A 16581-nucleotide genomic window follows, 5' to 3' on the forward strand; every position below is an offset into this window, starting at 1 on the left:
TTTTTATGGTCGTCGATGATATCGAATCCCACATTTATACCTGCTATCGTTTACATCAATATTCACCAACAGCTACTCCATCTTGGGCGCCTGAACGCGCCCGGGAAACTTTATCACCCACTAGTACTATTGCAATTATTAATATTATATTATTATTTGATATCGTTATTGCTGCTCGATTAATAATTCTGGTTATTGACTTTATTATTAATATATAAATATATATATAGATATATACATAGAAATATATGTATATCGTCGTTACTTCCTCGTCTGCAGAAACGACTTCTTTTTTTTTCTCTCTCTCTCTCTCTCTCTCTCTCTTCTTTGTTGCGTGGAGAATCCAGCTGATCGAACGCATTTCGCGTTGGATTTCCTTTCTCTTGAATGATTAATTGCAAAAGTGTGTGCGTATGTGTATGCGTGCGTGTGTATGCGCGAAGAAGCAACCGTGTCTCGCATGACTGTTCAATATACTGTGTATATCATATATTTTGGGAGACTTAAAAAAATTTCGAGCAATCGTCGTCCGGATATCGATCCAGCTGTTAACCCGATCGTCGTAATGGATGCTAACCGTAATGAAACGCGGATACGCACTGTCTGTGTATGTAGAAATGGAAAAAGATAATAAAATTGATATTATATGTACGCGAGCGTTTCATCACGCGTGGCGGAACAGCGTGATGTCTGGCTAGGATTCTGGGGTAGGTATAGACCACTTAACACGTACGAATCCCTAGCACTTTCCCTTTTTCCTCGATTTCATGGGATTCGACCGAAAAAAGTAAAATCTAATAATTGCATATCGTGTGGGAATTATAATCAGATTTTACCCAATTGGATAGATCCAGGATAAGTAGAAAGGAACGTCAGGCTTGCTGCATAAATATATATTCCAACTTAATCTCTCACATTGATATACCTGCACGATTAGGCGTATTAATATAATACAACGAAGTCATAGGATTCTTCCACTAGCGAGTATCCTCACGACGAAGCGAAAATTGGTATTTCTCGATGATCGATACCTAACGGAAGCTGCGGGTCCGATGGGACGAGCACGTGGGTCGCGCGAACGATCGGTCGTCGATGCGTTCCGATGCGAGGCTGCAATGTCAAAATGATAAGAGACAGAGAGAGCTACACTGCTACGGTTAAACTACTACTCCGGGATGTGTTTTATCTGCAACAGAGAATGACGCCGTTGTGGTGACGACGATAGTCCTCGGCGGGGACGCGCTACGTAGCGTGTGTGGCACGGTGGGTAAAAATTACAGAATTTGGTCGTGCGTCGGGCGGCCTGCTCGACTCCCGACCCTCTCCGGTCTGTGTGACTTTTTTTTTTTTTATTTGGTCATCGTCGATCGCTGTACAGCTCGATAAACACTCGACTCGAGCTCGATCAGCGATAATGCAACACTTGTGTGTGTTTTTTTTTTTTGTTTACTCACTACTGATCACGGAGCTGAACGGCATGTATCTGGGCTTCGCGGCTACCTTCGACGCGTCTTTTCGACCCCCCGGTGATTTCTCCTCGCTGAGAAGACGTTTCACCTGGAAACACCAACCCTACTCGTTCGTAATTTGCAATAGAGGGGGCAAATATTGCGATATCAAAATCGAATCAGCTGTAACAATATGACGCGGTTTCTAAGCTCGTAGAATTTACCTGTTCGTCGATAGCATTGAACTGCCATTTCCACGTGTGATTGTAGAGGAATGGTCGATGGTCGAACCTGTTGTCGTCGGGACTGTAAGTCTCCGCGTGGCAGGACGGCGTCAGGATCGTCATTTTGTGGCGATTTATCGCGTAGCATCTATAAAAGTGTTTCACCTTGTCCGCCACCTACGACGGAATTCGAAACGTTAACCCTTTCTCTGCAAAGGGAGGTTACTTCGATAGCTATCGTCTTTACTTCTTTCGGAGAGGACTTGTCCCACACGTGGACGAGTCTGCAGAACATCGAGAAGGGTCCGTCGCAGTCCTGCTTCCTCAAACGACCGAACGTACCAAGCTCCTTGTACGTCATACCCATGTCAACTTCGTCCAACTGCGAGAGTTGCCCACCTTGGAGAGGCTCCAGCTCCGCGGTCGCTGGCGCGTTCAGGATTCCATCCAAAGCGGTTAATCCGTGTTTCCTCCTGTTGTAAACCCCAACAGGGGCACACGAAACTATTCAAACTTCTTCAAACTCACAAAGTTAACTCGCTGCATCCCCTATGTATCTTTCAAGCACATCAGAGTGCATTTTATGTCTTCAAACGCCTTCAAATCGAGTTTAAGAGTCACCAGTACTCACCTGAAATAAGCGAGGAACGATTTCAAGTCGTTCTTGGCGATTCCGCCTATGGGGTTTATGTCCGCGCTGCTGCAATCGTATTTAGTGAAATATCCTCGAAGAGCTTCGTCGACGTTGCTGCACCCCAGCACGAGAAGACCTCCAGGTCGACCTCTGACCCACAGCATCAACTGAGCGAACAAGTACGCGACCACCATCCTCAAGCGTGCCTTCAGTACGAACGGAATATTAGGAAATTGATTATCATCCCTATTACTACAGCTATGTATCGAAAGAGTTATTAACTTGAATATTCTGCAACGCCAAATTCTCCCTGGGTGAGCCTCCCTGGACCTTGAACCTCGGTGTCAACTTGGTGACTTGTTGGAAGATGGTCAGAATAGCAGAGACAGCCAAGTCGATCACTATACTGTGATGATAGGAGCCAATCTGGCTGGCCAGCTCGGTTGCACGCGCCTTAGTCTCCCCGGATGAGTTTTCCGTACCCATGTAGCACGTGACAAGTATGGTGGAGCATAATTGTTTTGGGTCCGTGGGTACATATTCGCAGTCACCGACGATCTTCCTGATGTCTGACAGCACCTGGGCGTCTGTTCACAGACGTTTAAAAATATATTTAGGATAGTCATAGTTTAAGATTAGTGATTACAATGCTACGTACCCCCCTTGTTCACGGAGTCCACGATCATGTCACACATGGAGTACACAATGCACGCTGACGAAGCTGAGTCGACCCCACCGCTCAAAGGTAGGAAAAATCCACCCTGACAGGAACGCCTTCCCCCACGAAACACGATATTTTACATTATAAACAACAAAAGCGATATAATAGCGCTGGTGTTTAATTTAGAAAAAATGTTGAACCTCAGATAGTCCCAGAGCCAGCAAGCAGGCGCCATGGAGATCTCCTCTTCTGGAGTATGATAGAGAAGCTTCCCAGTTGTATTCTCACTCTCGTAAGGGCCCAGGTCGACGTCGATTGGACGATCAGGTGGCGTTGAAATCAAGTTGTCAGAGGTGAGGGAAAAGTCCACTTTGACACGGGGGTAACTGGGTGACCTGGCAGCCGCGTGAGATCGGGATCTGATGTTGTTTCTGTAGCTCCTATAAAAGAACTCATCTGTCTACTCTATAGTCTACAAAGTGACATCGAAATAGCTTCACCAAACCAGCTATTTCGATATCATCCTGAATATTGAAGATGTAATTAGTCTTCGAGCGAGTAGCTGACCTTATATTTTCGAGATCGAACGTGGCTACCACGACCTCCACGTCGTTTAGGGCGAACTGCTTGCCCCGATTCAAGACCTGACCGTTCAGGGTGATAGAGGACCCTCCGTTGAAGTAGAGCCTAGAACCGTCGCAGCCTCGCAAATTGCTGAACATGTAACAACCCCCGGACTTGAACGTGGCTGATTTCACGAGATCCACGGTCACGTAGCTCTTTCGAAGCTCGAAGTACGATCCGCTGCCTTCAAGGAAACGTTCGAAATATTAGGCACAATCAGACTCATCTCTAACGCTTACAATGCTCATCAAGAGTGTTAATAATCTCGAGTGGAAAGTATGAAATTCAAAACGAGGAGTCGACTCAATGAACCTCGAATGATTTCGTAAATTAAGTCGAGTACCATTTGCAATAATTTCGACGCCATCGAAGCACATGGGGATGTGATTGCTCATGGGGTTCCAGAGTTCCTCGCAGATTTCGAAGCCCACGCAAGTGTCCCTGGTGGAGATGACAGCGTCGCCAAACGGTACCACGGTCTGCCCAGTTATCTGAGAGATCATTCTGGGCAGGAAGTAGTCCTCCACAGTGCGTTCCTGCACAAACGATCCAAAGTAGCCCCAAGAACACGCAACGATCCCTGATATTTAACGCTAAATTTGCTAGACTCGTCGAGTTAGAGATTGAATTTAGTGACCTTGGTCCAGGCCGAGAACCACCTGGATTCCCTGTAATTGCCGTCCTCGCACATCTGCATCTTTGGCCTGATGAGTAGGACTCGTCTGTTCAGGAAGGCCACTCTGCAATTGTAAGTGACGTTCTTGTGCATGACTGGCATACCAACGTCTATTAGCATGCCCTCGGCTATGGACGACTTCAGGATCGTCGCGAGAACTTCCCAGCTATGGAGCAAGGTGTCCGGCTCGTAGAAGTGGTCCTCGCAGCTGTACCCACTGTCAAACAACCAACGATTAGAAATAGCAGACATTTTCGAGCCCTGAAAATTTTGTATCCACCCTTTCGACTGTTCTGTATATTTAGGAAACACGTGGACCAATATTTAGCAAAGTATAGTACACCAAATAAAACTTTTAAATTGACTAGCACCTTGCCTTTACTTTGAGATAAAATATCCCAAATAATTTCTATTAAACTCGACTAGTTTACCATATTTCCAACTCGGGACCGCTCCTGTAAGTGGCACCTGCGTCCTTGGCTTCCTGAATGCTTTGGAGGATCCTCCTGGAATTCCCATCGAAATCCATCGCCCATTGGTTCAAAGTGCACACAGCTACCGTCACCGTGCGACCCATCTTGCGAATTTCCTCCTCCACGAACGTTTCCAGCAACGAGAACAACGAAACTAAGATCTATCTGCAACAGAATCCACCATTTCCAATATCAGTGACGATCGCAGGAATTGTCAAATATGTTTTCGTTAATTCACTATGGTCGTGGCCCGAACCTATCGATTTGGGGAGCTCATTGATCGCCAGGAAGGATATTCAACCATATTCCGTCGACGAAACGCCAGGTTCTGTTCTCCAGTCCCGACGTACGTTGATTGATCAATAATTTTCAGAAGCAGAGGGAAAGAGAAAGAGAGACGGATGCAAATTGCTCGACTGGGTTCGTGCGACCATGCTAAAGAATGTCTGCGAAGACTCGGAGGAAACTGCGAATTCCTTCGAATTAGGCGAAGCCACGCAAAAGGACGATTGCTAATTTTTAATTGGGCGGTTGGAATTCCAGAATTTTTCGTACCTTTGATATTTACTGATTTTAAGAAAGTTGTTTCGATATTTTTTTATTGACTTATTTCTATAAATTCATCTGAATGTACAAGAAGCATGATTCTTTACATAAAACGTGACAGGATTCACGATTTAGATTTGATTTCAAATGTTCTTGACTGGATAGTCCCCCTTGCAGTCAGCTACGTTGCTCAGAGATTTTTTAAATAATAATAAACTTCGATTACTTTCATTACCAACCCCCTTTGTGAGGATGCAATTTATGGAATTTCAAGGATTTAAAAAATGCAATGGATCAAGTACCTTGCCTTTATTGCCAGCAAATAAGCAATTTCTACTGTAAAATAGCAAGGGATTGTTTCAGTGTCTCAGTATCTCGTTACAAAATGAAAACTGGAAATACTATTGATTCTATCGAGCATAGTGAGCAATTGGGAAACAGTAGTTAGATTAATTAGATCGTATAAGGTAGAATTTAATGCAAAATGGCGAGGAGAATGATTGATTTTGCGTACATCGTTTCCCCGAAGAGCTGTACCGGAACAGGGTGCCTCGAAGCGAAGATCGATAATGGAATTTCTCGTTTGTCGGGATACCGGCTTGGCACGTTACGTGGAGGTAGCACGACGAACCTCGAGGTACGAGAGGGCAACAAACAATCATGAAGCCAGTGGCTCCGCCCCCGTTTCACCGTTGTCAGGCAATCGACGAGGCAGCCTTCGCGGAATTCGTCTTCCTCGAGGGCAAAGTTCCTCCACGCAGTTCGCGCGGCGTATCTGACCCGGGTACAGTGATCACGATCCATCAGATCACGGTCGTTTCCCTCGCGATCGCGACGATATGACCAGTCGCTGGACCAAACGCGTCCTTCCTCCTAACGTCGAGCAACAGTCTCGCTCTCGATCGAAATAGAAATCGCAAGTTTCGTTCGAGAACTATACAGGGGTGAGTCTAGCCATCTGAATCACGGAATTCGAGGGAACAAGGAACCACGAAAATGAGGAGCAACGAGAAGCAGTTCCCAACTTCGGAGCAGAACGACGACGAGGCAGACAATGACGAAGAAAATGACGATAACGACAGATAACGTGAGATGACGGAGTTCCTGACTGGAAGCAGGGTCCAAGAGCTTCAAGCCATGCTGTTTCCGGTTCAACCGATCCCTGGTAATCGCGAGTATAATTTTTATTCACTGTTCAAACCGATGGATAATTGATTAAAAGTATTTTCTTCAATGTTGAGCACCGTTGAACGAGTCTCTTGACATTTCTCTATTTCTTTTTCCAAAGTTTGATATTTAACTTTGTTTTTAGTATCTTTTAATATTGTTTATTCGTCACAGGTGGGGCCCTGGCAAACATTCAGAGGCTCCAAGAGTTGCAGCTGCTGCAGCTAGGACGTTACGAGGTACAGCGACAGGAACCGGAACTTCCGTTGAAGGAGACCCTTCGAACCGCGTTGGACACACGCTGCATGATCGATGGGATCACTCAGGAAGCCGCGAGATGGCCCACGGAGTGTCAAGTACGAACAAAAATGAATGGCAATTTTTAAAAGTCCATCAATGGATAAAATGGGATCTGTACCTGAATAAAAAAGACCAAATATTTGTCGAGATTTTTACGTGAAAAATTCCAGGTGCTTTCGGAGAGAGTGAGACACATAGATTACACGCCAGCCATTCCGGAATCGTTCTACGTGCCAACCGGAAGGGAACCAAGACCAAAACCATTGGGCGACGATTTTGGAACAGTGGTGTTCCGCTACTATCCGACCAGTATCACCAATTACGTGAGTCAACGTCGAATCGATGTCGTTGCTGCAATCACGAGCCCGCCAACCAGCAATTTGTACGGATGATTAATAGTTTAGCAGATCTTGCGTGGGTGGAAGCATGGTTCTACCGTTCTCAGCGGAATTCCCGGCGGACACCAACGATTCGAAGGACGTGGATATCGACAACGACCTCTTCTTCGTGACCGGGTCGCCCGAAACGATCGACGATAACGATCTTCGGTTCGAGTCTCGTTTCGAGTCCGGGAATCTGTGCAAAGTCGTGAAGATCACCGACACCTATTACCAGCTCTATCTTCGAAAGGATCTCTACACACAGAGGCATACACAGTGGTACTATTTCAGGATATCCAACACCAGGAGCAGAACCATTTACAGGTAAATTGAAAGTTTCTTTCGTTTTAAATATTAAATGAAAAAATAAAAGGTAATCGCAGGAAAAATGCTGAGATAGAATTATTCGAATCTTCTGAAATTGTCTTTCTTTCTTTATACCTCGATAGAACGTTTCGATTTCGAATAATTGCAGAATATCGATCGTGAATCTTTCGAAAGACGAGAGTCTGTACAACGAAGGTCTCCGTCCGTTGCTGTACTCGACGGAAGACGCGAGGAGGAGGTCCGTCGGATGGAGAAGATGCGGCGACAATATTGCTTACTACAGGAACGATTCGTCGTACGTCAACCCGACAACTTTCTTTACGACGGCTCCACGCGAGCATCGTGTCCACTGAATAATCTTTTTCGCTTTTAGAAGCGACGAGGAGAAGGAAAAGCACACGTTAACGTTTAACGTTTCCTTCCCTCACGACAGGGACACCGTCTACTTGGCCCACTGCTATCCCTACACCTACACCGATCTACAGGTAATAAATGTCAACCATTCGTTTAACACTAAAGCTACCAGCACTTTATGTATACCCGTTCAACCGACCAGTTCTCTTTTGTGTCGAAAAATTTTTTAATTTTCACCGGACAGAGGATAAAACGCCCTTGGAAACGAATTTTCTTTCATATCGATACCGTAGTTAGTTTTAGTGAAAACAATTATTTAAAAACAAGTACTGGCTGGTAATTACGCAAACATCCTGTATTCAAATTGAAATTAATTTTCAATTAAATAAACAATTTATGGTCCAGTTTTATCGTACACTGGTCGTACGATCAGTAGGAATTGCTGAAACTTTTTTGGGTACGTAGCGTCAAAGTAAATGACAAAATAAATATAGAAGATAGCAAAAATTATAGTAGGTGATATGGTCATTCGGTAGAGGATGAAATGCCCTTTAAAATGAGCGTTTGTGCGAGTCGATAGCATTATTAGTTCCGGAGATATAGCGATTTTAGTTTCAGGTCGCTGCGGTGGATAGTTTCGAAGATACGTCGCGTGGATCAATGAACTTACTACGGCCTTGTCAAGGTCGTTGACCGCACGTGATCGTAGTAAATAGTAAACGTGACGTCACTCGGTTAGTAGGTCAACGTGCGACAAGGAGGTCCGACGCGACGCGTTAGACGGAGACAGCGATAGTCGAATTACGAAAAATTACCTTTTACATAAATTACGATATCTCGAAAACGGGAGGTCGGATCGACAAAAACCAAAAACCATTTTAAAGGGGAGGCTTTGCCGCTTCTAACAATGCCTCAAAAATTAATATAGCTCCAATAGTTTCGGAACTACACGCATTCAAAGTTTTATGATTTTTAATGCGCGTTAATAGGCCTTTACAAGAATTACCTTTTACATAACTTACGATATCTCGAAAACGGGAGGTCGGATCGACAAAAACCAAAAGTCATTTTAAAGGGGAGGCTTTGCCGCTGCTAACGATACCTTAATAATTAACAAAACACTAATACTTTAGGAATTACACGCATCTAAAGTTTTATGATTTTTAATACCCGTTAATAGGCTATTGTACATAAGACGGACCGAGTGGTAGATTGTGTAATTAATTAAATAAACGCATTTAGGTGTTTTGTAATCGATGGGGAGCAAATTTTGTGTATTTTGTAGTCGGCAGATTCGATAAAAAATATTCATCAGACTCGTGACGATTCGTAGTCAGAAATTCAGTGGTTGGAACTGTTTTCGGTCAGACATTCTAGTAGTAGTAATCTGTACTATTAGTCGAACACAGGCTTTGTATTTGTTTCTATGGATTCCTGCGCAATTCGAAGGTTGTTTATGAACATTTTCAATATTGCATGTTAGGGATTTTTAAATCTTGAGTTAAGCGTTGAGAGTCGATATTTTGCAGCAAAGGTTGGGCTACGTGTAATGTAAATAATAGTACTTTTTACATTGAAATCGTCAGGAATACTTGGCGAGGCTGGTTGCAGACCCCGTGAAAACTAGATTCACGAAGCTACGATTGCTATGTCGGACACTGGCTGGAAACGGAGTTTATTATTTAACGATCACAGCTCCGACCTTCGACGAGGAGGTGCGAAGGAAACGAGGCATCGTTATCACAGCAAGGGTGCATCCTGGAGAGACACCTTCCAGCTGGACGATGAAGGGGATCATCGACTTTTTAACCGGGGACACCGATCAAGCCAAGGTGTGCATCAAAACTGTAGTCATCGAGCCCTAAACTAGATCAATTGGAAGATCGACTGTTTTAAAAATTCCCTAATACCGTGTCAGCGTTTTTAAAATTGTACACTCGAAGAGGGCGTAGAGATTACTTTGAAAAATTGTAACAGGCACTGCGAGAGAGATTCGTGTTCAAGCTGGTGCCAATGTTGAACCCCGACGGTGTGATAGTCGGCAACAATCGGTGTTCATTGTCCGGGAAAGACCTGAATAGACAATACAGAACAGTCATGCGTGAGAGCTACCCATCCGTCTGGCACACGAAATTGATGATTCGCCGTCTGCTGGAGGAATGCGGGGTAGCCATATACTGCGATCTACACGCCCACTCGCGAAAACAGAACATATTCTTCTACGGGTGCGAGAACAAGAGGGCAACCCCTCAAACTAAACTCTCCGAGCAAGTGTTCCCCCTGATGCTCCACAAGAACGCCGCCGACAAGGTGAACTATCCTCGATCAATAATCCATAATCGATCTACGATCGATTCTTCTACCCTGTTAATTGCTTCCCAGTTCTCCTTCGAGAACTGCAAGTTCCATTTGGAGAAGGGCAAAGAGGGCACGGGGAGGGTCGTCGCTTGGTCCATGGGGGTGCAAAACAGTTACACGATGGAGGCGTCGATGGGTGGATCGACGATCGGATCCAGGACTGGCAGCCATTTTTCCACACAGGACTACGAGCAGATCGGAAAAGTGTTTTGCGAAACGTTGCTGGATTTCTTCGACCAAGATCCCTTCAAGGTATTACAGTCGCTAATGATTGCAATAATTGAACAATTTTACACTCGACTCATCTTCTGATTGTCCCCCAAAAAACTGTTGGATCTGAAATCTTGGTGAGCAAAATAACTCGATTGATTTTAAGTTAGTGGCAAGTCTGAGAACAGTTTTCGTTTAGGCAAACTGAAGGAACGACTACGGAATAAAATAATCGCCAGGCTGATGAAGGAGGGCTCCAGCGCGGAAGAACCGACCAACATCGACTTGACTGACTATTCTAGGTACTGATCGAAATATTAATTAGTATAGAGACTGGCCCTCTTTAGAAATAATTTCAGTTTATTCTCAGAGAGATTAGGATTTTTTTCAATTTTACGTAGATATTTACTGTGTCGTAATTGAAACAAAGTTGAACTGTACATTGTTAGCGACGAAGGGGACACGTCGGACAGTTTTGCCTCGGAGAAAGAGGGAACAGAGTTCAACGGTGGAACGTGGACTTGCGAGGTAAGAGGGTCAACCCCTTCTCCTCAACACCTTCGCGTGCCACCGTCGACTCCCACGTTCGTTCCGCCTCGAAGCTTCGAATTGGCAAAAAGGAGAAGCAAAAAGGGAGCCACGACCAGCAAGAGCTACTTCCAACGCAAAAGAATGCTGGTAAAAATTCCTTAAACGAACCAGACCAGGGCACGAAGCGCCATTTTGGACGTTTAAAACTACAAATTAAAGTTCTTTGACCGTAAAAAAATCATTTAAACATCCCTGATATACAATAGAAGAACTCTAATTAACAATTATACAATTTTAAATATCGCTACTGACACTAGGGAAGGCTTTAAAATTGTGAAGACACCAATTTAATTATTCTTCATATTATAATTTTAACAAATGTTGGAGACATCTCTGGACACGTTGAAAAGTAGAGTTATCATATTTATTAATCGGTTATTCAATATCAGTCTTTTAATAATAAATACTTGGGTCTGAAGAAAATCTCTCGTATTAGAAAAGGAACGAAGAAAATAAATACACTCACCTTGACGATTAAACAGCAGCGATGCACCACACAAAAATTACAATTTACGAGTTTCGTGACTCGGACAGGAACACGTGTAAGCATATACTCTCTATGGTTGTCGGGAGACTACTAGCGTCAGACCACCCACTGCCCCGCCATCGAACTGTATAATGCCCTTTTCTGATACTCTCCACTTCCGGGGAACAGAGGGTGGACCTTTTTGCTCTGGTTTGCACAGTGTTTCTCCACTCGAAATGTAATTTCTCTTTACATCACTTTTTCTAATAATTTAGCGCCATTAAGTTAGTTTTTGCTAGGAGTCTGATCTCTTTCTCTCCACGCAATACATCGCATGTGCACACGCTGATTAACCATAGAAATCGATGATTTACTGTACTTGTGATAACTCTCAGGCCAGGAGAGCGGTAATGGACTTGCCGATTACGGATCCAGCCAGCGATCTATACGATCTAACTGACTCTGCGGACGAAGATGCGATGAGACCAGAAGGTGATACAAAAAATCAGTATCAAAATCAACTGGCCGTTCGAGGGACCAGTTGATCTTGTTCCAATTACAGAAAATATAGATCCAAAGAACTATAATGGTATCGTTTCGTCGAGCAGATTCTTCAGTGGTAACTCGTGAACGCCACAAGGAGGAATCGATGGACAGAGAGATGCAAACAAATGGGAAGGAAGTAGCCAACGATGAATTGATCCTACCGGAAATAACGAGGCCCCGTAGCGTGTCGTTGGACGAAAGAATAAGCGACAACAAGGAAGAACGTGCTTTAAACGAACGACCACACTGCCTTCGCTTGGTCAGGTGACGACCAATCTAAAACATTCTGGAAAAAATATTTTTGGTTGCAGGGGTCAATTGTAATCATTTTTGGTCAACAGACGTACCCCCGAAATCCTACCCACTTTCTAGAAAAAAATTCGAGATGTGAAATTTTTCGACGAAAACAAAAAATTTCAAATCGTTCTGGAAAAATTATTATCAGTTGTAGGGGTCAATTACAATCATTTTTGGTCCATAGACATACCCCCGAATTCCTACGCAGTTTCGAGAAAAAAATTCGAGAAAGTGTGAAATTTTTCGACAGAAAAAAAAATTTCAAATCGTTTTGGAAAAATTATTTTCGGTTGTGGGGGTCAATTACAATCATTTTTGGTCAATAGACATACCCCCGAAATCCTACGCAGTTTCGAGAAAAAAATTCGAGATGATGTGAAATTTTTTTACAAAATTGACATTTCAAATGTTTCAAAAAAAATTATTTTCGGTTGCAGGGGTCAATTACAATCATTTTTGGTCAATAGATATACCCCTAAAATCCTACGCAGTTTCGAGAAAAAAATTCGAGAAGATGTGAAAGTTTTCGACAAAATTAAAAAATTTCAAATCGTTCCAAAAAAATTATTTTCGGTTGCGGGGGTCAATTACAATCATATTTGGTCAATAGACATATCCCCAAAATCCTACGCAGTTTCGAGAAAAAAATTCAATACGTGCGAAACTTTAAATGTTAATAACTTTTTAACGAACTCTCCATCAACAAATTGGTATTCTTGATTTTCGTCTTAATTTGGTCTCTAGAATCTCCGATTAAAATTTGTATACAGCCTCACGACAAGAACATGATACCTTTGGGCTAATACGCCATTTCCAAATGGATTTTTAATGCCCACAGAACGCTGAGGCATCGATCGCCCCTGCCTCTAAAAAACCAGGACATTCAAATCAAGTTGAGCTCCCTGCGACAACAAATATGGATGGGAGTGGATTCACTGAACGCGGAAGAAAACATCGAGAAGGGGATCGAGAGACGCTTTGGCAAAGTGCCATTGAGCTGGGGAGTTTCCAAAATGGCGTTGGCTCAGGCCAGAATGGACAGCGACGACTTGCTGAAGTACACTAACTCCAGATGTTATCCATTTTAGAAATTCTCATTACACGTCCCTGCTTTTATCCATTTAATTTCTGTTGAAAGATCTTGCACGAAGAAACTGCAGTCCCTCGGGTACATAAAACGGACGCAGATAAATAAAGACGCGAGTCGCGCGGGGAACGCCAGCCCGGAAGTGGAGGAACCGAAGTCGAGGAAGAAGAAGTCGCGTCTCAAGTGGCAGAAGATAATAAATCTCAGTTCCAGGGTCGAAGAAACGTGTCGTGGGAACGCGTCGTTTTTGACGATAGATGCAGATTCATTGAATTTAGTTACAGTCGAGATGCCATCGACATTACAGACTAGACAACGCAGGATCGAGTCTAGGAGGAAGCATAGAAAAAATGGCGCCGCCTGCTCGTTGGCCAACGCGGCGAAAACGTCGAGCGCCGCGAAATCGAAATCGAAATCGAAATCGCAGATGCGTCCGAAGTTGCAGTCTCGTGTGCGGCTGCAACCGTTGATCGTCCCTCTCTGCGACAGTTCCACGTCGGACACAGACTCCACGGATTCACGGAAACAGCGGGCCACGAAGAAGAAACAAAAGAAAAAGAAACCATCGAAGAAGATGAAGTCGACGACCGCGGCGGAACGGAAGAAACGCGCCAGCAGCGCGAACGCGTTACGCAATTTGTGATCAATGAAACGATGAAATGTTGCAAGAAATTATTTTTCATTTCGAATATTTATAACAGATCCGGAAGCTGAAGATCGAGGACCAAAACTCGAGCGTTGATGATATTGAAACTGACTCAAAGATAGTAACAAGAGTTTGTTTGGTCGATCGTAGTTCTCATCGAGCGAAGAGCATAAGTATATGCACCCTTTTTCACGCTACAGTGAATTCAGAACCTCGTGAAACAATGTCGGAAACGTTTCGAGTAAACAAATTTTATGGTAAAGTCTCTCTATGTGTGAATATTAAAAAAATAACGTTTCTTTGACGGCATTAGTTTTATCTTAATTGGTTTGAAAGTCGAATATCTGGGTGAGGAGGTAAAATGACAAAACTTCTTTTTATTATTCGATGCAAGTTATTTTAACATTGTTCCTTATATTTTCCTGATCAAAATGAGACGGAACATACACTCTTGAATTTTCCGCTGGCCTCTATCTCTTTAACATCCTGAAAACAAATTTTGCAACAATTCACATGAGTAAATATTCAAGTTTAAGTAATTAATAGGTAAGAATATTATGTATTATTTCCAATTACGGTCCTGTGGCAGCAAGTCACAAACACTGTCCTTTTCTAATCTTCTTATCTCTTCTGTGAGCACACGGAACGCTCGAGCCCCGTGTCTTTTACGTACAGAGAGACTTTACTCTATTTTAAAACGTCACTGCACCGTAAATCGTATTACAATAACGGAGCAATTATTATGTAACGAACTATTAAAAGATAACGAGGGCTACGCAACCAGTCACGAGGTAATTAACGAGAGTACTCACCAATTTCCGGTCCAATCGAGAAAATGGCGATAATCGATCGTGTATGTGTGTTCGATGTATCAATCGCGCATTCCTCGAATGACATGCGCGGAAACTGTGTCGCCTCCACGTGCGTTTTTAGCAGGAACTGACAAATGTTCGTTACGACGAAAACATAACCTCACAAACGGTCGTCGACGCCTTTGGTAACGATCTTTGTTAGCATAATTCACTACTTTCGCACTAATCGAGAAAGTAACATCTCAGCGACGGGTCCCGTTCGACGGTGAAACGTTTCGAAAAAGCACAGTATCGAACGGAGCAACAATCCGACGTATCGCGTTTTTTAATACGCGACGCACCGTTTGGAGATTCGATTCTCGTCACGGTCCGTTCGGAACACGACGTGGTTCTTTACACGAATCACTGAGAGTCGATGTTCTTCCCACGGATCTTTAATCAATTGCAACTTAAAAATTTGATCACGCGTAGTACCGTTGTCCGCAACAGTTGTTGCTGTTGTACGATACTGCCATCTGGTGCGAAGACACAGAGAATATTTACGGCGGATAATGATCGCGAGAGCGAACAAACTTCCTCTTCCAATCAGAAGCATCGATTACTTCCGGTCGAGCGAAGTATAGTGTATAAAACGCACGTAAAAATTATGAATGTGGCCAAAGTTACTTACTTTGATTGTGGCACGGTGACGTAACGCTATATCGATGCTAAATATATTAAAATACCATTCTCATTTCACTCACGTATTTTGAAAACTATAATAAGCGTTACACAATTTGTAAACTTCAACTTTTTAAATATAGAAACTGAGATTTATGATAAAATTATTAATTACAGGCTTCTTTCAACGCCCATACCACCTACAATAGTGAATATATTTCAGTGAAACTTTTTTCTGAAATAGAGCTCATGGGTACCTACAAAAAAGTATTAGACAACTTTTCTGTAGGGCGTAACAATAATATTCTTATCAGAAGACCCCGCCAACCTCCCAATTTAATTAATAAACAGTGTCTAAAGCTTATTATTATTATAATAACCACAGCAGTGTCTACATAAAGTGACTGCATTCTTGTCCACTTAATTGTTCGTTCAATTTGTCCGTGATGCTCCCTGTGCATTAATTAAAGAAAGAGTGCATCGGTGGTGCATGATTTGCACAGCCATCCACGGCAAAACGTCCAAGTTTGTCGAGAAATCCATTTAGCGTGGACGATGCGAACTATTCCACGACAAACTTGGGCGTTTTAACACCAGAGGGTTTGAGGTCGGAAATGCGCGCCATCTAGCGTCGCTAACAGCGAACTATTTGACGATAAACTGGAACAAATCATGCACCACCGATGGGTCACTCTTTCTTTAACTAATGCACAGGGAGCATCACGGACAATTAAGTGGGCAAGAATGCAGTCACTTTATGTAGACACTACTGTACTTATTATAATAATAATAAGCTTTAGACACTGCTTATTAATTAAACTGACGTACATATAGTCTCAAGTTTATGTATATTATGCTTGACACGATGTGAAACCGTGTATTTGCTCAAAGAAACGAAAAAAAAAGCAATATGTGTTGCAGTATCAAACAGGGAGGTTGGCGGTGTCTTCTGACAGAAATAGGACTGTTTCTAGACAAGTTTGGACCTTTGGCGTTAATTGTGAAGCATTTATAAGTAATCTAAATCACTGAGTACTCTATTATTGCATTAATAAATAAATTAAAATTAGTTTTCGTTCCTAAGTAATTGGAAC

General features: G+C 43.1%; 2 protein-coding genes across 3 annotated transcripts; one reads left to right on the forward strand and one right to left on the reverse strand.

The window, feature by feature from the left end:
• Positions 1–884: 884 nt before the first annotated feature.
• On the reverse strand, positions 885–15319 carry LOC122396017 (glutamine-dependent NAD(+) synthetase). 2 transcript variants are annotated; one of them, XM_043394091.1, is made up of 13 exons: positions 14828–15319; positions 4699–4901; positions 4229–4484; positions 3935–4127; positions 3535–3775; positions 3168–3407; positions 2965–3080; positions 2589–2893; positions 2304–2512; positions 1920–2145; positions 1673–1849; positions 1455–1557; positions 885–1186 (listed from the first exon to the last, which is right to left on the reverse strand). In XM_043394091.1, the coding sequence occupies exons 2-13, from the start codon at positions 4842–4844 to the stop codon at positions 1158–1160; spliced, it is 2241 nt and encodes a 746-aa protein (XP_043250026.1). In that variant the 5' UTR covers positions 4845–4901; positions 14828–15319; the 3' UTR covers positions 885–1157. The 2 variants fall into 2 exon arrangements, with proteins under 2 accessions (XP_043250026.1, XP_043250025.1); XM_043394090.1 differs by having other exon boundaries at positions 4699–4905.
• Positions 6379–14012, forward strand: LOC122395888 (cytosolic carboxypeptidase 2). The gene is given in 14 exon segments (XM_043393799.1): positions 6379–6451; positions 6628–6809; positions 6924–7076; positions 7153–7457; positions 7609–7755; positions 7834–7945; positions 9401–9646; positions 9792–10124; positions 10197–10424; positions 10593–10684; positions 10832–11060; positions 11835–11931; positions 12048–12249; positions 13121–14012. Coding segments are annotated over 14 exon segments (3291 nt in total).
• Positions 15320–16581: the final 1262 nt, after the last annotated feature.

Source organism: Colletes gigas, unplaced genomic scaffold (genome assembly GCF_013123115.1).
Source record: "Colletes gigas isolate AHSC1104 unplaced genomic scaffold, ASM1312311v1 Colletes_gigas_Sc00006, whole genome shotgun sequence".
Lineage (NCBI taxonomy): Eukaryota > Metazoa > Arthropoda > Insecta > Hymenoptera > Colletidae > Colletes > Colletes gigas.